This window comes from Salvelinus alpinus, chromosome 32 (genome assembly GCF_045679555.1).
Source record: "Salvelinus alpinus chromosome 32, SLU_Salpinus.1, whole genome shotgun sequence".
Classification (NCBI taxonomy): domain Eukaryota; kingdom Metazoa; phylum Chordata; class Actinopteri; order Salmoniformes; family Salmonidae; genus Salvelinus; species Salvelinus alpinus.
Genome location: NC_092117.1, coordinates 16,855,242 through 16,876,620, shown reverse-complemented (window position 1 = coordinate 16,876,620; position 21,379 = coordinate 16,855,242). Strand labels below are relative to the sequence as shown.

The following is a 21,379-nucleotide window of genomic DNA, read 5'->3' as shown; positions in this document are numbered from 1 at the left end:
TGAATAGGAGAACAGCAAATCAATGTGTTTCTCTTTTATTCTGTTTCTGATGCCCTTGGACAAGTAGGTATCACTTTCTCACCCACAGAACTGTAAGATGCCCATGCATCTCTCCCCATATTTCCAAAGTGATGTTTAGGAAACAAACCAGCTGGTGAAAGGGTAGGAGAGCCGTCTTGACTGTCAGAGGAGAGGTTCTCTGTTTGTACTCATAGCAGTAATGTACAATGGGGGAATTGGCAGAGTGAGTGGCAGTGTTGACACCCAAAGCACCTTCCCTCTATACCACACCTGTCCTGTCTCAATTATAACCTACCCTATTTCAGCAAATAACACATGGCTTCATCTCTGTCTCCTTTACATCACCAGTACTGATTAGAGCAGACTGGATTTCTGGTCCATTTTCAAACCAGGCAGGGGAAGGACAGAAGACTGGCAGAGGACACCACTTCAGACTATTGAGATCAAACAGAATGGTTTAGCCTGAATTTGTGAACCGACTACACCCCTACACCTGAGATAAAGAGATCCGACAGAAACCAACCAAAGCAAATTGATGTAAAATAACCTTTAGACAATCTTGATGTTCTGCACCATCTAGTGGAGTAAACCGAGTGGCACATGACCTTTGCCAGCAGGCCACAGTACATGTAAGGGGGACACACTCCACGTGTCAACTTTGTGTGTAACCCTCAGCTAGTATTTATGCCATGACCAACCATGGCTGTTAAGGACTCCAAATGAGGCACTGAAAGCCCATCAGAAAGGACAACCTGTTTGTTTTTAAAACACGCTTTATTCCTTCATAGTTACATTTGGCAGTAGATCAACACTTTCCAAATACTGGCTCTAGATATGAGCATTGATCTGAGGATTAGACAAAATAGAAATATTTCTGATTGCTAAAAACACAGGTATGATAAGAGTCTAGTGGACGGAAAATGTTCAATTAAGTGCTTTCTATGGATTGTTTACCTATGCTTGTTAGTAGGGTTTCTTTTAGACTCTCTCTCAACACATACGTGGAGGTGAAGTGTGTGTTAGTAGGGGTCCTCTATGTTCTGTGTGAAGTGTTCTCCAGTGTACAGGCCATAGTGGAGTGTTTGTTGCTGGGCTGCAGCCCAGGCCATCTGCAAGCTGCTGAAGCGAACAGACCATTCACCCTGGGGGTCTACCACCACCACTCCCCCCAGACCTCCCACCCTCTCCTTCATATAGGCCAGGGCCTCGTCTGCTGCTGCCTCCGCGCTGCGCCCTGCAGGGGACACACCAGGGAGGGAGGATGAATGGATGGATTGATGCATGGATGAGGTTATAAATGGATGGAGTTACTGAAGAATGCATGTCAATCAATCGTTTTTTTCATCGTGTGTGTCCGTGTGTGTTACCTTGCTCCATGTGGAACAGGATGAGTCTAGCCAGAGTGACCTTCATGATGGCTTCACCCTCACCCGTCGGGGACACCGCTCCAACCCTGTTATCAGCATAACACCCACACCCTGAAACACATACACACCGCTTTTCACACACTATAAGAGGGAAACATCTGCTACACGTATTGACTTTCATGTGGTCTTAAAGCCTGTTGGAATACTTGAAAAATCAGTCTTCCGTAATGAATTACCAATCTGACAACTGGATTGGTAGAAGTGGGGTGGAAACCTTTTCTAGCCTTGATAGCCTGGCTTAGTTGTAACATGCCTGGTTGTCTGAGGGTGCAGTTTCCACTTTGAGCCACTAGATGGCGAGGTAAACAATAGAATAGATAACATTTACAGAATGCTCTTTACAGGTACCAAAAAGAAAAGTTGTAAACAAACCGAGTATTAAAAAAATTCCCTGCACCTTTAAGGGTATTTTATTGACAAGCCAGTCAGCCAGTCACCTCTTTGGTGCTCTCCCCTTGGGTGTCAGGTGAGTTACCAAAAAAAAAGAGGGGAAAAAAACGTAATATGGCAACATATTGTGACAAGGAAGCTATAAGGAAAATACATTGGATTTGAAAAAAGTAATCAACGTAAACTGTTGTTTTGAGAAAATTTAAATTTCAACCACAGAATTATGATACCAATTTTCAACATAGACAAACCTTGTATAAAATGTTGAATTTGTACCTTTGAAACAATGTCAGATCTTCAACATTATACACACCATTAGAAAACAACAAAAAACAACAGTAGGTTGGGCAGCACCTCCTACTGGAGAGATGATCTACAACTATTCATTTGGTATCCTATCCAGGGTTTTAACCAAGCCTGGCTTAGCTTTTATATTTTTAACTGCCTACTACCAATGTGCCATCAGTGAGAATAATTATTGAGAGATCTCTTAATAACTAAATAGTGTATATTCACAGTTGCTATCGAAGTCATTCCAAAGGGTAGGTTTAACAGCAAATGAAATGCAACAATACATCATCAATGATGCTATTTAGGCCTATATAGCATCTGCAAAGTCATCAACAGCTTTTGTTTCAATTCAACCCTGGGTTCAGCTAAAAATAGACAACAAATTACCAAAGGCCTGATTTCTAATGTAATCTTCAAGATAATCATTAATATGTTGGACTTACATCAACATCTCATCCAAATATCCAAGTTAAAGAATAGGACTAAATCAAATCAAACTTTATTTAAAAGGGAATTTAAAGTTTGATTAGATGAAGTCCTATTCTTTAACTTTGGTTTTGGTTGAGATGGAGACGTGAATCCAACATATCAATTATTCATTTGTAGACAAAATGGAATTAAAGCCAGACTAAGTCAGTGGCACAAAATATATATATCTCCTTCATATGTTGATATTTGGTTGCGGTACACTTTTACAATAGAGTAAATAGACTATTAACTGGTCGAGAAGATAACAAATTATATGTCAGATTCACATCTACAACTGTACCAAAATACAATTTAAAGAATAGGATTAAGAATATTTAAAATGTTTTAATAAATTAGGTCCACTATTGCTCTAAATGATTAATACAGCCGCCATTCACAAAGGTTAATTTAGGAGAGATGTGAATACAGCACTAATTTAACTTTTATATAAAAAAAAGTGTGTTCTCACTTTTTTAGTGAACCTTTGATAAACACAGATATTAAACGGTTTTTCCAAAAATATGTTGTGATGGAAATTCTCTTTGTGTGTATCAGATCGTATGTTTAGCACAATTCTGCTTTGTAATAACCTGTCTTGGTTGGGTTCATGCGAGTGACGGATTGACTACACAAAGGAGTAAACCACAGTATCACTCATAAGCAATTTGTCAGTACGCCCAGAACATTGATCAGGGAACTTAAAGGAGTAATACAATATCTCAGTTTCAAGGTAAGAAGCCTGGTGTGGTATCAGTCAGTCACATGTAGGAACCAACCATGCTTATATGACTTGTTTGTGTAGCAGTATAATACGACTGAAAGAGAACCCCCCCTTTGGAGTTTCACCAGGCTTGTATTGAGTTAGTGAACCTCTCCGGTCATGATAATAAAGATTGCTTCATTTACTGTGATTTGAGTCCTTAGTGGTGAATTTCCACAACCTTGTCGTCCCGTCTCGAAGCTTATTTACCAAAATTGGTCCACAAGGGCCAAAGCTGGATTGTGAAAAAGTGCTTATACTCGGGTAACCTCCGTCAACTACTACATATCTTAGATGCTTCATCAGAAACAACAGCTGCTTGGGCTGCATTATCTCTCGATGCAGAAAAAGCTTTTAATAGACGAGAATGGTCATACAGTGCCTTCGGAAAGTATTCAGACCCCTTGACTTTTACACATGTTATGTTTTAGACATTTTTGCAAATGTATTAAAAATAAAAACAGAAATACCTTATTTACATAAGTATTCAGCCCCTTTACAATGAGACTCGAAATTGAACTCAGGTGCATCCTGTTTCCCTTGAGATGTTTCTACAACTTGACTAGAGTCCACCTGTGGTAAATTCAATTTATTGGACATGATTTGGAAAGGCACACAACCTGTCAATATAAGGTCCCACAGTTGACAGTGCATGTCAGAGCAAAAACCAAGCCATGAGGTCGAAGGAATTTTCCGTAGAGCTCAGAGACAGGATTGTGACGAGGCAAAGATCTGTCTGTAGCATTGAATGTCCCTAAGAACACAGTGGCCTCCATCATTTTTAAATGGAAGAAGTTTGGAACCACCAAAACTCTTCCTAAAGCTGGCCGCCTGGCCAAACTGAGCAATCAGGGGAGAAGGGCCTTGGTCAGGGAGGTGACCAAGAACCTGATGGTAACTCTGACAGAGCTCTAGAGTTCCTTTGTGGAGATGAGAGAACCTTCAAGAAGGGAAAACATATCTGTAGCACTCCATCAATCAGGCCTTCATGGTAGAATGGCCAGACGGAAGCCACTCCTCAGTAAAAGGCACATGACAACCCGCTTGGAGCTTTCCAAAAGGCACCTAATCACTCTCAGACCACGAGAAACAAGATTCTCCGGTCTGATAAAACCAAGATTGAACTTTTTGGCCTGAATGCCAAGCATCACATCTGGAGGAAACCTGGCACCATCCATAGCATCATGCTGTGGGGATGTTTTTCAGCAGAAGGGACTGGTAGACTAGTCAGGATCGAGGCAAAGATGAACAGAGCAAAGTACAGAGAGATCCTTGATGAAAAACTGCCCCAGAGCACTCAGGACCTCAGACTGGGGCGAATGTTCACCTTCAAACAGTACAACGACCCTAAGCACACAGCCAAGACAATCCAGGAGTGGCTTCGGGACAAGTCTCTGAATGTCCTTGAGTGGCCCAGACAGAGCCCGGACTTGAACCCAATCGAACATCTCTGGAGAGACCTAAAAATAGCTGTGCAGCAACGCTCCGCATCCAACCTGACAAAGCTTGAGAGGATCTCTAGAGAATGGGAGAAACTCCCCAAATACAGGTGTACCAAGCATGTAGCGTCATACCCAAGAATACTCGATGCTGTAATAGCTGCCAAAGGTGCTTCAACAAAGTACTGAGTAAAGGGTCTGAATACTTATGTAAATGGGATATTTCAGTTTGTTTTATTTTATATAAATTAGCAAACATTTCTAAAAACCTGTTTTTGCTTCGTCGTTATTGGGTATTGTGTGTAGATTGATGAGGGGGGAAAAAATGTCAAGAATTTTAGAATAAGGCTGTAACGTTACAAAATGTGGAAAAAGTCAAGGGGTCTGAAAACTTTCTGAAGGCACTGTATCTCTGATCAGTCTTGGAACATATGGAAATTGGCGCCAATTTCATTAATATGATTAAAATAATATATGCCAATCCCTAGCCATAGTTCTAACAGGCAATATCCGCTCTGCTCCTTTCAGAATCACTAGAAATAACAGACAAGGCGATCCAATCTCGCCTGTGCTAATCGTATTATCCATGCAACCCCTGGCTGAGGCAATTCGCCAATCAAATGAAATAACATCTATTTCCATCAAATCTACTGATCACTTCATCTCATTGTACGCGGATTATATTTTACTATATCTAGACAATGCATCTCAATCGCTCCCAAACGCATTGATGACCATAGATTAATTTGACAGATTTTGATGAAGCTGAATTTATCTAACCAAATCAGCACTAGTGCCTCTCAAGACTCAATGTAAGACTCCATCTCTACCAGTGGTGGTCAGTCACCTTATTTGTATTACAGCATATTGGATGACTCTCATTCATATTCCATTCACCTACTTCAATGTAACAGTGATAGGTTTAGGCTACTACATGATACTTGAATTTCCCCTATACCCATCATGTGGTTGCTACAACCTAGCCTATGAATAAAAGTTTACAACGTAGGTGCACACAGGTCGAGAGACACATTTGAGGTGACAGACAGTGACATGCAATACCGCCTTGCCTGCATCTAGCTGATATAGGGTGTAATCAGGTCGAGAGACACATTTAAGGTGACAGACAGTGACACATAGACAGACAGTGACATGCAATACCGCCTTGCCTGCATCTAGCTGATATAGGGTGTAATCGTTTGTCCAACAGTTGCAAACAAGAGTTTACATTGGACAAATTGAGGGCAGGTTTATCCCAAGTTTTGTTCTGTTTGCTTCAGTTTAAGATTTTTTTTTCAGAATTGACGGAATGAATACACCCCTGATCACACGTAAACACAGTTCACATTCATAGCAGCCGCGTTGTATTCCTCCTTGCATCTATGCGCTCTCCTCCTCTCACCTCTACCCTTCGACTTCAATGCACAACACATCAGCTGTATGTGATCAGGTGGAGAAAAAAAATCAAAGCCAAACCGCTACACACAGCCTACATCGTTGTCACCCAAAAAATCTGCAGTAAAATCGCTAAAATCATGCAGTAACGTTACAGTGTACAGTCAGTAAGCAGTTACACCGGCGGGCACCGGTGGCAATAAATTAGTAATACCAGCAGCATACATTGACTGGGAAGAGTTCCAGTGTTGTGTTGTAAAGTCATAGCCAAGTAGCTAACATAGCATCCCTCCGTTTGAGCAGGGTGTTTCAGTACGCTAAACTAGCCAGCTGCATTTGCTAGCTAAGTAAAACTGAAAGAAATATCTCTCTATATTGCTTCTTCTTCATTTTGGAAGAAATTAATTTGTTCAGAACTGTTCAAGTGTTGTTGTTCTCTTTCTCTGAGTCAACTACTCAACACATTTTATATACTGCAGTGCTAGCTAGCTGTAGCTTACAGTTTCAGTACTAGATTAATTCTCTGATCCTTTGATTGGGTGGACAACATGTCAGTTCATGCTGAAAGAGCTCTGATAGGCTAGAGGACATCCTCTGGAAGTTGTCATAATTACTGTATAAGTCTATGGAAGGGTGTGAGTACCATGAGCCTCCTAGGTTTTGTATTTGCAAAAGTGTGTTTAAATCAATTATTATTTGATTTACAGTCAACACTCACTACCGAGTTCCAAACTGCCTCTCGCAACAAGAACTGTTCGTCGGGAGTTTCATGAAAATGGGTTTCATCTGGCAGTCCGACAGATGAATCTGGGTTTGGAGCCAATGCCAGGAGAACGCTACCTGCCCAAATGCATAGTGCCAACTGTAAAGTTTGGTGGAGGAGAAATAATGGTCTGGGGCTATTTTTCATTGTTCGTGCTAGGCCCCTTAGTTCCAGTGAAGGGAAATATTAATGCTACAGCATAACATTCAGAATGACATTCTAGACGATTCTGTGCTTCCAACTTGGGAAAGGCCCTTTCCTGTTCCAGCATGACAATGCCGTAGTGCACAAAACAAGTTCCATACAGAAAAATGGTTTGTCGAGATCAGTGTGGAAGAACTTGACTGGCCTGCACAGAGCCCTGAACTCAACCCCATCAAACACCTTTGGGATGAATTGGAACACCAACTGCGGAGGAAGAGGCTATTATAGCAGCAATGTCCATGATTTTGGAATGAGATGTTCGACAAGCAGGTGTCCACATACTTTTGGTCATGTAGTGTATATAAACAACTTTTGGAAAGCACCATATTCTGAGCTATCCATTAAAGTATGGTCGACATATCTAATTGAATCTGAACAACCCTTTAACTGGAATACAATATGGAAAAATATGACCTTGGCATCCCATAATCCGAACCATCAATTTATTGATTTTAAGTTTGTTCACAGACGTATTTAACACCGAGGAAACGTTTTACGATAAAATTGGCCCCAAATCCCAACTGTTCAGTGTGTTCCCTAAATCAGGTAGGCACATTCTCAGGGGAGTCCCCTGCAGTTAAATGCTTCTGGGGCAAAGTTACAAAATGTATTTCAAAGCGCATTATTTTAAACTGTATATTCAATGCTTTGCATCTAGTGTGTTACTTAACTTCTCTAGGATAGGGGGCAGCATTTTCACTTTGGATGAATAGCGTGGCCAGAGTGAACTGCCTCCTACTCTGTCCCAGATGCTAATACAGTGGGGAGAACAAGTATTTGATACACTGCTGATTTTTCAGGTTTTCCTACTTACAACACATGTAGAGGTCTGTCATTTTTTATCATAGGTACACTTCAACTGTGAGAGACGGAATCTAAAAAAAATATCCAGAAAATCACATTGTATGATTTTTAAGTAATTAATTTGCATTTTATTGCATGACATAAGTATTTGATCACCTACCAACCAGTAAGAATTCCGGCTCTCACAGACCTGTTAGTTTTTCTTTAAGAAGCCCTCCTGTTCTCCACTCATTCCCTGTATTAACTGCACCTGTTTGAACTCGTTACCTGTATAAAAGACACCTGCCCACACACTCAATCAAACTGACTCCAACCTCTCCACAATGGCCAAGACCAGAGAGCTGTGTAAGGACATCAGGGATAAAATTGTAGACCTGCACAAGGCTGGGGTGGGCTACAGGACAATAGGCAAGCAGCTTGGTGAGAAGGCAACAACTGTTGGCGCAATTATTAGAAAATGGAAGAAGTTCAAGATGACGGTCAATCACCCTCAGTCTGGGGCTCCATGCAAGATCTCACCTCGTGGGGCATCAATGATCATGAGGAAGGTGAGGGATCAGCCCAGAACTACACGGCAGGACCTGGTCAATGACCTGAAGAGAGCTGGGACCACAGTCTCAAAGAAAACCATTAGTAACACACTACGCCGTCATGGATTAAAATCCTGCAGCGCACGCAAGGTCCCCCTGCTCAAGCCAGCGCATGTCCAGGCCCGTCTGAAGTTTGCCAATGACCATCTGGATGATCCAGAGGAGGAATGGGAGAAGGTCATGTGGTCTGATGAGACAAAAATAGAGCTTTTTGGTCTAAACTCCACTCGCCGTGTTTGGAGGAAGAAGAAGGATGAGTACAACTCTAAAAACACCATCCCAACTGTGAAGCATGTAGGTGGAAACATCATTCTTTGGGGATGCTTTTCTGCAAAGGGGACAGGACGACTGCACCGTATTGAGGGGAGGATGGATGGGGCCATGTATCGCTATATCTTGGCCAACAACCTCCTTCCCTCAGTAAGAGCATTGAAGATGGGTCGTGGCTGGGTCTTCCAGCATGACAACGACCCGAAACACACAGCCAGGGCAACTAAGGAGTGGCTTCGTAAGAAGCATCTCAAGGTCCTGGAGTGGTCTAGCCAGTCTCCAGACCTGAACCCAATAGAATATCTTTGGAGGGAGCTGAAAGTCCGTATTGCCCAGCGACAGCCCCGAAACCTGAAGGATCTGGAGAAGGTCTATATGGAGGAGTGGGCCAAAATCCCTGCTGCAGTGTGTCCAAACCTGGTCAAGAACTACAGGAAACGTATGATCTCTGTAATTGCAAACAAAGGTTTCTGTACCAAATATTATGTTCTGCTTTTCTGATGTATCAAATACTTATGTCATGCAATAAAATGCAAATTAATTACTTAAAAATCATACAATGTGATTTTCTGGATTTTTGTTTTAGATTCCGTCTCTCACAGTTGAAGTGTACCTATGATAAAAATTACAGACCTCTACATGCTTTGTAAGTAGGAAAACCTGCAAAATTGGCAGTGTATCAAATACTTGTTCTCCTCACTGTACATGCATATTATTATTACTATTTGATAGAAAACACTCTGAAGTTTCTAAAACTGTTTGAATGATGTCTGTGAGTATAACAGAACTCATATGGCAGGCAAAAACCTGAGAAACAATCCAAAGAGGAAGTGAGAATTTGGAGGCTGGTCGATTTTCAACTCATCGCCTATTCAAATCCCAGTAAGATATGGATCTGTTTTCACTTCCTACGCCTTCCACTAGATGTCAACAGTCTGTAGAACGTTGAATGAAGCCTCTCCTGTGATGTGGGGCCGGATAGGAGGTGTTTCAGTCAGTGGTCTGGCAGAGAGCCAGTTCCTGGTCATGCGCATTCCACATGATAGCGACCTGCGTTCCCTTACTTCTGTAGACACAAAGGAATTCTACGGTTGGAACTTTATTGAATATTTATGATAACAACATCCTGAAGATTGATTCTCTACTTAGTTTGACAAGTTTATTCGACCTGTAATATAACTTTAAGTTTTCGTCCGACGTTCGCCTGGACCTGCGCGAGCGTTTGGACATGTGTACTAAACGTGCTAGCAAAAGTAGCTACTTGGACATAATTAATGGACATTATCGAACAAAACAATTTATTGTGGAACTAGGATTCCTGGGAGTGCATTCTGATGAAGATCAATTTCAATTTCTCCGGATATTTTGGAGGCATTTCTGAACATGGCGCCAATGTAAACCGAGATTTGTGGATATAAATATGCACATTATCGAACAAAACATACATGTATTATGTAACATGATGTCCTATGAGTGTCATCTGATGAAGATCATCAAAGGTTAGTGATACATTTTATCTCTATTTCTGCTTTTTGTGACTACTATCTTTGGCTGGGAAAATGGCTGTGTTTTTCTGTGGCTATGTACTGACCTAACATAATCGTTTGGTGTGCTTTCGCCGTAAATCCTTTTTGAAATCAGACATGTTGGCTGGATTCACAACATGTGTAGCTTTAATTGTGTCTTTCATGTGTGATTTCATGAAAGATAGATTTTTATAGTAATATATTTGAATTTGGCGCGCTGCATTTTTACTGGCTTTTGGCCAAGTGGAACGTTAGCGTCCCACATACCCTAGAGGTTAACGATGATAGCCCCTTGAATCTCTCAATCTGAGAAAATTACTGCTGACAGGCAGCATTGCTGCAAAATAAACAGGCTCGTGGATGGGAAATGGGGGGTGGGTTGGGGTTATCTTTCTATGCATTTCAGTCAGTTCTTTTGTACTTGTAACCTCCCTGAGATTTTTTTTTTTTTAACTTTGAATGTAATCTCAACTGCAATCCATGTCATTTGGTGGTGCTATTATATGGAGTGCAGTGATAACACATATTTAGAAGACAACTAAACCAAAATCTGACATTGTTCTTCCATTGGAATTTGGTTGTGCTTTTAAAAGGTTGAAAGCATAGTAATGCCACATTGAATTGCCAATCTTCTGGATGTCTTTTTGAGAGGGTGAATAAAGGTTGACATCTCATTCATCACTGCTCAACCAAATATTGCCCACATTTCCACGTTGAAATGACGTGATGTGCCCAGTGGGAAGGGCCTACGGGAGTAGGAGGTGGCCTAGCCAAGTTAATGTGTGCCTCAGTTCAACCCGGGAGAATTGATTCTTTGTTGTGCCAACTTATTTATACTACTGTGTTTGTGAAATTCATGCATGCTTCCTACCTTTGTATATGGACAATACGTCCTAAATAACATTTTTACAAAAGGTCATGTTAACGGACATTATCTCATAGAACAGAACAAATTAGATCTCCTAAACCTGTGTTAACCTCAGAACTTATTTTTGGCCTTTATCCCAAAACCTGGTTCTTACCGGACAACCTGTGGTGGGTTACCAACTCTACAGTCAGCACTCAGTATATAGCAGGCGAGGGCTCAGAACGGTTCCAGGTAGCCCTTACGTTTGTAAACTAGTGATCTATGAAACTCTTGACAGTGATTCACTTCTAAAGGCATGTCAGTGAATGGGGATATTTGGGTGAATTGCATAGCTGATCATTGATTGTTTACCAGCATCACTGATTAACATTACTCACCACGAGACTCCACTTACCACTTCTTCAATTACATGCAAGTAACAGATTGTTTAACCCCTGTTCTGTGTATGTGTGTAAATGTATGTGCATATGTTGTGTACGTACTGTATGCCTGTGCCTCTGCACTTTTATGAAGCAAACTATGAGTGTGAGGTAGCAGTGTGTGTTGTTCAGACTGCAATAATCTCCATAGTGAAATATTAACCCAGCAGGTCGTGAGTGAGTGGCTCCACACCACCACACATTCCTCCACGTGTCAGCGGTCAGAGTTCACCATGCCACTCAGCTTTCTGGATCACTGTTAAAGCTGCAGGTCTCTTCCTCATTTCTCCACTCCTCTCTTTCTCTCTCCACATCTCTTTACCTCATATGACATAACATCAGATGTCTCACCGATACATGCTGTGTCCCCCACCCTGCCCTCCATCTTGTTCAGCATGCCACCGGTGGAGGTGGCACAGGCTATGTTCCCCTCTGCATCCACTGCCACCGCCCCTACCGTACCCATCTTCCCCCTGTGACAGACACACTTCAATTAAAAATGTCATTAACATCTATCATGCAATATTATTATTATACCATGCTATGTTCTATCATGTCACACATCTCATCATGTTACAATCCATTTCAATATCTATCTAATGTATTCAACTCGATGGTATGAAATATCATGTCATGCTTTATCTTACATCTGGCACTCCACCGGGTTGGCATCAGCTGCCAGGTTCATCTTCCAGCGCATACGGGCATACTCTGTGATCAGTGATTCCTCTGGCACCTCGGGTACACCCATCGCCCGGGCAAACTGATTGGCACCCTCTCCAGTCAGACACAGATGGCTCGTCTGCAATGGGTAACGGGCTCATTCAATGGGGAATAATGTTCAAGATGTAGAGAATATACTGTACCTCACTTGCTTCCGCGTGACAGAGCGCTGTGGGAAAGTGCGTCGGGATTCAAAAAAACAGATGAAGCAACACCTGACGGCACAATGCCGCTCCCCTATTTGACCTAGATAGTTTGTGTGTATGCATTGATATTTAGGCTACGTGTGCCTTTAGATAAAAACATTTTTTGATGTAGTTCTGTCCTTGTCTATTAATATTCTGTATTATGTCATTATCATGTTTCATGTGGACCCCAGGAAGAGTAGCTGCTGCTTTTGCAACAGCTAATGGGGATCCTAATAATATACCAAACACCCTGAACTGCTGTATGATCAACATTTTGTCTAAGCAAATTGTGTGTGTGTGTGTGCCTGTGTGTGTGTGCGTACAGTACCTTGTCCATGACCAGTCTGGCCAGTTGTACAGGGTTGGCCACTTTTCTGACCGCAGAGACAGCTCCGCTGGCCAGATATCTCCCGTCCATCACGATGGCGTCCATCTCCACCTCGCCCTTAACATTCAACACCGAGCCTAGCCCTGATGCATGGAGAGATACAAGAGGACTCAGAGACATGTCTTCAGATTATGGCGCCGATGGAGATGGCAGCATCGCGACTAGCTCTTAAACTCTGCAGTATTTTGTTTGTTTATGTACTCTCTTTTACTTTATTAGCTCAGGAATTGTTGTGTCATTACATATCAGCCGGGAAGAACTATTAGATATTAGAGCGGCGGCAACTCACCAGAACTACCATCATTACGACCAAGATTACGACTTCCCTGGAGCAGATCCCTTGATTACACTCTGGAGAGCAATCAAACTTATTTTACTCGCTAATGTCCAATTTCTGGATAATAAAATATGCAAACTGGAAACCACATATCCTGAGGCTGCATTTATTGCTGGGGAATTTAACAAAGCAAATTTGAGGAAAAGGCTCCCTAAATTCTATCAACATATTGATTGCTGTACTCGCGCTGCTAAAACCCTCGACCATTGCTATACTACCTTCCAGAATGCATATAAGGACCTCCCCCGCCCTCCATTCGTCAAATCGGACCACGATTCCATCTTGCTCCTCGCCTCCTATAGGCAGAACCTCAAACAGGAAGCACCCGTGGTGAGGTCTATTCAACACTGGTCTGACCAATCGCAATCCACGCTTCAAGAATGCTTTGACCACGCGGACTGGGATATGCTCAGAGTAGCTTCAGAAAATAATTTTGGCACATATACCGATATGGTGAATGAATTCATCAGGAAGTGCATAGGAGATGTTGTACCCACTGTGACTATTAAAACCTACCACAACCAGAAACTGTGGATAGATGGGAGCATTCGCGCAAAACTGAAAGCACAAACCACGCATTTAACCAGGGCAAGAAGATTGGGAATATGGAAGAATGCACACAGTGTAGTTATTCCCTCCACAAAGCAATCAAGCAGGCTAAACGTCGGTATAGGGACAAAGTTGAGTCCCAGTTCAACGGCTCAGACACGAGACGCATGTGGCAGGATCTACAGACAATCACGGATTATAAAAGGACCAGCCACGTTGCGGACACCGACGTCTTGCTTCTGGACAGGCTGAACACCTTCTTCGCTCGCTTTGAGGATAATAGTGCCACCGAAACGACCCGCTACCAAGGACTGTGGGTTCTCCTTAGCCGTGGCCGACATAAGACATTTAAGCATGTTAACACTCACAAGGCTGCTGGCCCAGATGGTATCCCTAGCCGCGTCCTCAGAGCATGCGCAGACCAGCTGGCTGGTGTGTTCACAGATATATTCAATCTCTCCCTAGCCCAGTCTGTTGTCCCCACATGATTCAAGATAGCCACCCTTGTCCCTGTATCTAAGAAAGCAAAGAAAATTGAACTAAATGACTATCGCCCCGTAGCACTCACCACTGTCATCATGAAGTGCTTTGAGAGTCAAGGATCATATCACCTCCACCTTACCTGTCACCCTACACCCTCTTCAATTTGCTTACCGCCCCCAATAAATCCACAGACGATGCAATCGCCACAACACTGCACACTGCTCTGTCCCATCTGGACAAGATGCATACCTATGTAAGAATGCTGTTCATTGACTATAGCTAAGCATTCAACACCCTAACACCCTCCAAGCTCATCATCAAGCTCGAGGCTCTGAAGCCCGCCCTGTGCAACTGGGTCCTGGACTTCCTGACGGGTCGCCCCCAGGTGGTGAAGGTAGGAAACAACACCTCTTCGCTGATCCTCAACACCGGGGCCTCACAAGGGTGCGTGCTCAGCCCTCTCCTGTACTCCCTGTTCACCCATGACTGCGTGGCCAAGCACTCTTCCAAATCAATCTTCAAGTTTGCAGACAACACAACAGTAGTGGGCTTGATTACCAACAACGACGAGACAGCCTACACGGAGGAGGTGAGGGCACTCTGAGTGTTGTGTCAGGAAAACAACCTCTCACTCAACGTCAACAAAACAAAGGAGATGATCATGGACTTCAGGAAACAGCAGAGGGAGCACCCCCCTATCCACATCGATGGGACCGCAGTGAAGATGGTGGAACGCTTCAAGTTCCTCGGCATACACATCACTGACAAAATGAAATTGTCCACCCACACAGACAGTGTGGCGAAGAAGGCGCAACAACACCTCTTCAACCTTAGGAGGCTGAAGAAATTTGGCTTAACACCTAAAACACTCAAACTTTTACAAATGCACAATTGAGAGCATCCTGTCGGGTTGTATCACAACCGCAGAGGGTGGTACGGTCTGCCCAACGCATTACCGGGGGCAAACTTCCCGCCCTCCTGGACACCTACAGCACCCGATGCCATAGGGTGGCCAAAAAGATCATCGAGGACATGACCCACCCGAGCCACTGCCTGTTTACCCCGCTATCATCCAGAAGGCGAGGTCAGTACAGGTGCATCAAAGCTGGTACCGAGACTGAAAAACAGTTTCTATCTCAAGGCCATCAGATTGCTAAACAGCCATCACTAGCACATCAGGGACGGCTGCCTATAGACATAGATTAGGAATCACTGGCCACTTTTAGAAATGGATCAATAGCCACTTTAATAATGTCTCCGTATCTTGCATTACTCATCTCATATGTATAAACTGTACTCTTAGTCACTTTAATTGTTTGTAAATATTGCATCACCCAGCTCAAATGTATACAGTTGAAGTCGGAAGTTTACATACAGCTTAGCCAAATACATTTAAACTCAGTTTTTCATCATTCCTGACATTTAATCCTAGTAAAAATGTCCTGTCTTATGTCAGTTAGGATCACCACTTGATTTTAAGAATGTGAAATGTCAGAATAATAGTAGAGAGAGATTTATTTCAGCTTTTATTTCTTTCATCACATTTCCAGTGGGTCAGAAGTTTACATACACTCAATTAGTATTTGGTAGCATTGCCTTTTAATTGTTTAACTTGGGTTGAACGTTTGGGGTAGCCTTCCACAAGCTTCCCACAATAAGTTGGGTGAATTTTGGCCCATTCCTCCTGACAGAGCTGGTGTAACCGAGTCATGTTTGTAAGCCTCCTTGCTAGCATACGCTTTTTCAGTTCTGCCCACAAATTTTCTATGGGATTGAGGTCAGGGGTTTGTGATGGCCACTCCAATACCTTGACTTTGTTGTTCTTAAGCCATTTTGCAAGTATGCTTGGGGTCATTGTCCATTTGGAAGACCCATTTGCAACCATGCTTTAACTTCCTGGCTGATGTCTTGAGATGTTGCTTCAATATATACACATAATTTTCTTTCCTCATGATGCCATCAATTTTGTGAAGTGCACAAATCCCTCCTGCAGCAAAGCACTCCGACAACATGATGCTACCACCCCCGTGCTTCATGGTTGGGATGGTGTTCTTAGGCTTGCAAGCATCCCCCTTTTTCCTCCAAACATAATGATGGTCAACAGTTCTATTTTTGTTTCATCAGACCAGAGGACATTTCTCCAAAAAGTACAATCTTTGTCCCCATGTGCAGTTGCAAACCGTAGTCTGGCTTTTTATGGCAGTTTTGGAGCAGTGGCTTCTTACTTGCTGAGCGGCCTTTCAGATTATGTCGATATAGGACTCGTTTTATTGTGGATATATACATTTCAACCCGTTTCCTCCAGCATCTTCACAAGTTCCTTTGCTGTTGTTCTGGGATTGATTTGCAGTTTTTGCAACAAGGTATATTCCTCTCTAGGAGACAGAACGCGTCTCCTTCCTGAGCGGTATGACGGCTGCGTGGTCCCATAGTGTTTATACTTGCGTACTATTGATTGTACAGATGAACGTAGTACCTCCAGGCGTTTGGAAATTGCTCCCAAGGATGAACCAGACTTGTGGAGGTCTACAATTGTTTTTCTGAGGTCTTGGCTGATTTCTTTTGATTTCCTCATGATGTCAAGCAAAGAGGCACTGAGTTTGAAGGTAGGCCTTGAAATACATCCACAGGCACACCTCCAACTGACTCAAATTATGTCAATTAGCCTATCAGAAGCTTCTAAAGCCATGACGTCATTTTCTGGATGTTTCCAAGCTGTTTAAAGGCACAGTCAACTTAGTGTATGTAAACTTCTGACCCACTGGAATTGTGATACAGTGAATTATAGATTATTTAACTTGTCTGTAAACAATTGTTGGAAAAATGACTTGTGTCATGCAACTATAGTTTGTTAACAAGAAATTTGTGGAGTGGTTGAAAAATGAGTTTCAATGACTCCAACTTAAGTGTATGTAAACTTCCGACTTCAACTGTATACTGTACTCTATACGATGCCACTATCTTAGTCCAATCCCGCTCTGATATATATGTGTATCCATTCTTTACTTAGATTTATGTGTTCTTTGAGTATATGTTGTGAAACTGTTAGATATTACTGCACTGTTGGAGCTAGAAGCACACGCATTTCGCTACACCCGCAATAACATCTGCTAAACACGTGTAGGTGACCAATAAAATGTGATATTCTTTATCAACCTTTCTTTATCCAGGTTAGTTTCATTGACAGTAAAATCTGGTAGCACTTCATTTTATGGTACTGTTTCTACTGGTGTTTACAACACCAACAAAAAAGTACAAGATAAATGAATAATTATTTGGTAATTCCATGTTAATATTGCTTAACTATTACCATGGAACCATGTACCAAGTAAATATAGGTGGAGCTATTTACCTTATCTGACCCTTATTGCTGATCTCAGAGGGGCCAGGTGGTTTTTCTCTGGCCATGTGACCTGGCTAGGAAAGACTCCAGGCCCTAGTCATGGCTGTGTGTTTACCTGCGTTGTAGTGCTGGTCATTCTCCAGCAGAGTGACGGCCTCCACCACAGCATCCATGGCACTGCCCTGCCCCTGGAGTTTGGAGTATCCCCCCCTGACTGCAGCCCGGACCCCAGCACAAGCAGGCTGCACACGCTTTTTAGGGATGAACCCCGCTCCCCCATGGACCACCAACACAGGCAACATGTCTGCTAGAGAGGCCCGGGAGAGAGAGGTGGTAAGACAGTTACAGCGATTTAAAGAGGTTATACTAAATAGGTTTAAAGAGGTTTGTGTTACACATGGGCTCATGGGGATGGCCACATTGATATTTAAACTATCTTGAAATGGAGGTGTCCTGATTTGCCCAGTGTCTAATAATAAGGACATCCTGGGTAGATGAACAAGTCACCACCAAAAAAACTGATTAAAACCATTGTTGGGTTAGAGCTGGGCAGGAACAAAAGCCAGCACTGTGTCTCATCACGACCAAGTGGTGGCAACTGGTGTACATCATACTCCCCATTGTGCCAGACTGACAGTTGTTTTGTTTGGTCAGGAAAAACTCCTGGCCCGTGCACACTTAACCCATTTAATCCCAAACTTTTCCCAGACATGAAAATATCCAAATCAAGTGCCATTAGTAACCCTTTGAAGTAATCAATCATTATTTTTTGACATTTTAATGGAAAAGTAGGTGAAAAAGTGTGTTTTATGGTCGGTCACAATTGTGACCGGTGGGATAATGTTACGTATACTGAATTAACATATTTCTCCTATGCAGTTATCAAAGTTCTTATATATCCCAACCCAGTTATTAACACATTTAAAACTCTGTCACTGGCTGTCCCCAGCATTGCCACTAGAATGCCCCGTCACATTCTAGTGTGACTATTTTACACATCAAAAACCATTACACTACATCGATATGAATACTGAGAGCAAAGACAAAAAAACGACCATCAATGTATTTCAACATTGTTACTTTATTGTAACATTGTTACTTTAGTGCAACATGTATTGAAACATTAATATTGTAACTTTATTGTAACATTTGAACTTGTACTTTAGTGCAATATTTATTGTAACATTGTCATTGTGACATTTTAGTGCAACATTCACTAACAACTGTATAGCAGTCGTGTGATTCATTCCCACTGAACATAAAGGTAACATTTAGGATAGAGGCAGCCTGTAGAATATGCATTCAAGTAGAGGCCTACACTGAACAAAATACAATTATATGTATATATATATATATATATATATATATATATATATATTTAAAAAGCACCACTGCACAATGAGTGCTTATATATATATACACAGTATATCATAGAGTTAGGCTTCAGAACCAAGAGCAAAATTAGTTTGTGCATCACTATTTTGAACTGTGATCAGTCAGTCCTACTGTCATACAGTATGTCTTGAATCAATTGACCTTTTCCAAAAATATTTCAGTCATTTTGATTGTCTTTTTCGTCAACTTTCTTTTCTTCCTAGAGTCCGTTGTACTGCTTCTCCTCACCCTTTATCGACTTTTCTATTTTTCTTTTATTGTCTTTTTCAGCCCTTTTTCATTCGATCTTATCTCCTTTTCTACTGTCCATGGTATATCTTGAAGCACTCAATGTGCAGTGGCGCTTTGCATTTCTCACATGCATAGGTAGTACGTTTGTCACAATGACGACTTCTCTGGAACCGGTGCATCGTCTTGATTGGCCAGTGAGAAGTTGTCATATCTTGCCTGATCTTCAACAGTAGCAGTCAGTAAAGATCTCCTTCCGTGGCTCAGTGGTTTCATGCCAAACTTTTGCATATTTGGGCTGTATACTATGTGTTTTGGAATCACATCAGTGGCAGGACTCTTCAATTGTTTGAACACTCAATCTTTATTTTTGACCACCTGCAGCTTTTCTCTTGGCTCTTCTGGCTGACCCCTATGGCTTGTAGAGACCCTTGGCTCTTCTGACTGGACCCTCTGGCGGGTAGAGGCCCTTGGCTCTTCATTATCAACAATGGAGGGGGGTGGAGGAGGTTGTGGATGGGGGGGATGAGGGGTAGGTCATCATCACTGATAACGTTGTTCCTGTCATGATCTGTTTGCATATGTTCAGCATATGCATTCAACAGCCTGGCTGGCAAATGGCCTTTCCATAGTCCATATCTGACCCATCGCTATCACAATCACTCAGGACAGCATCTTTCTCATTTTGAGGGATAACTGCAATGTTGCATGCCTTGTCTGGGCAGTCACCTAGATCCAACATATCCAGAACTTGACTCAAAGTCAAACTAAAAGAAAGAACAGAGTGGAAAGTTAGGTAAAACAAGAACTATGTATGTGTATAACTATGTGTATACCTAGACGCACTGTGTTATCCCGCCGGTCACTATTGTTGCCGTCAACATGTTTACACATTCTATGACCACACTGAACAAAGTTGAGTAATTGCAAATGAATGTATCAATACTAGAAACATTAAAGATGATGTGTACCAAAAATCTTTGTCCTAACTTTATGTTAACATACTTTACTAACCTTTTGTTTGGGAGCTTTGATGCAGTCATCCTCTTCTCATGGTGCAACCAGGAAGTAAACAGCTCTGGTCATGTGACAATTCACACTAAACATATGACACTGCACATCTTTCATTGAGACCCTTTATTATTTCAATATTTGCTGGAAATACATTGATAGATCATTCAGTAACATTTTTAGAGCCTTATAACTGAAAACGTTTTTATGGGATTAAATAGGTTAATAATAGTTTCCACAGGTCCATCCGTTAGCATTGAAACGGCTCTTACGTTTCATATTATAGTGTAGCCTACTCGATATCATTTAAACCACTTGTCAGCACAATTTGTGCAAAGGAATAATTAAATGTATCCGAAACGAATGAAGATGGACTTTAAGCTTAGACACGACCAAATGCATTCATGCAGCGCCGCACAAATAAATGGAGCAATAGACACGCATCGGAATGTGTGAAAAATAACACTATTCGATGTTGACATAATATACATTTGTATACACACGGAGATAGTATGCACCCATCATTTTTGCTGAGAAATTTTTCTAGTGTTCATATTTCTTTCTTACCAGATAATCGGTCGATGTTCAGCTCTCGACACCAGCGCTGTTATTAACATATGTACTAGTCTTCCGTCACCAGCACTTCCTCTTCTTCGATGAGGTTTAACGGCGGTTGGCAACCAATAAATGTTGCAACCCCGCCACCTACTAGACTGGAGTAGAACTCCCTTGTACTTTGCTTGAAAATATAAATAAATAAACAAATACCCTACCATCTAACACTACACTCACAAACAAATACAAATAACACCACCTACTCCACTATTTAAATATATTTAGTCCTAGCGTAGGCCAACAACCTGAAAGGATGGGACACAAACACTTAACAAACCCTGCAACTCTTCTGATGTCAAGTCTCGCACACCCAAATACCTCTATGCAGCTGCCACCACAACCTCTATTTTCTGTGACTTACTTTCCATCCCTGGAGTACAGTTGATAACCATTGCTATAAATCCAATCTTACTGAAACATATATCACTTGTTGGCCTATCCCTCTGTACTGGTACAGATCTACTGTACACTTGACCCATCTTCC

The 21,379-nt window shown here is 42.0% G+C and overlaps 1 protein-coding gene across 3 annotated transcripts; it reads right to left on the bottom strand.

Moving 5' to 3' along the window:
• Nucleotides 1-776: 776 nt before the first annotated feature.
• asrgl1 (asparaginase and isoaspartyl peptidase 1) lies at nucleotides 777-20,952 on the bottom strand. 3 transcript variants are annotated; one of them, XM_071380577.1, is made up of 7 exons: nucleotides 20,848-20,952; nucleotides 17,762-17,953; nucleotides 12,875-13,017; nucleotides 12,283-12,437; nucleotides 11,987-12,108; nucleotides 1,389-1,499; nucleotides 777-1,255 (listed from the first exon to the last, which is right to left on the bottom strand). In XM_071380577.1, the coding sequence occupies exons 2-7, from the start codon at nucleotides 17,946-17,948 to the stop codon at nucleotides 1,041-1,043; spliced, it is 933 nt and encodes a 310-aa protein (XP_071236678.1). In that variant the 5' UTR covers nucleotides 17,949-17,953; nucleotides 20,848-20,952; the 3' UTR covers nucleotides 777-1,040. The 3 variants fall into 3 exon arrangements, with proteins under 3 accessions (XP_071236678.1, XP_071236679.1, XP_071236677.1); XM_071380578.1 differs by having other exon boundaries at nucleotides 17,762-17,950; XM_071380576.1 differs by having other exon boundaries at nucleotides 17,762-17,964; nucleotides 20,849-20,935.
• Nucleotides 20,953-21,379: the final 427 nt, after the last annotated feature.

Bases quoted from the DNA above. Each gene is read 5' to 3' on its own strand.
- asrgl1 (XM_071380577.1), bottom strand. From the start codon at position 17,948: ATGTTGCCTGTGTTGGTGGTCCATGGGGGAGCGGGGTTCATCCCTAAA. The intron at 12,109-12,282 runs GTAAGATAAAGC...TGTCTGTCACAG, and splicing joins AACCCGGTGGAGTGCCAGAT to GGGGAAGATGGGTACGGTAG. The intron at 1,500-11,986 runs GTGAGACATCTG...TATGTGTTTCAG, and splicing joins GGGGGACACAGCATGTATCG to GGTGTGGGTGTTATGCTGAT.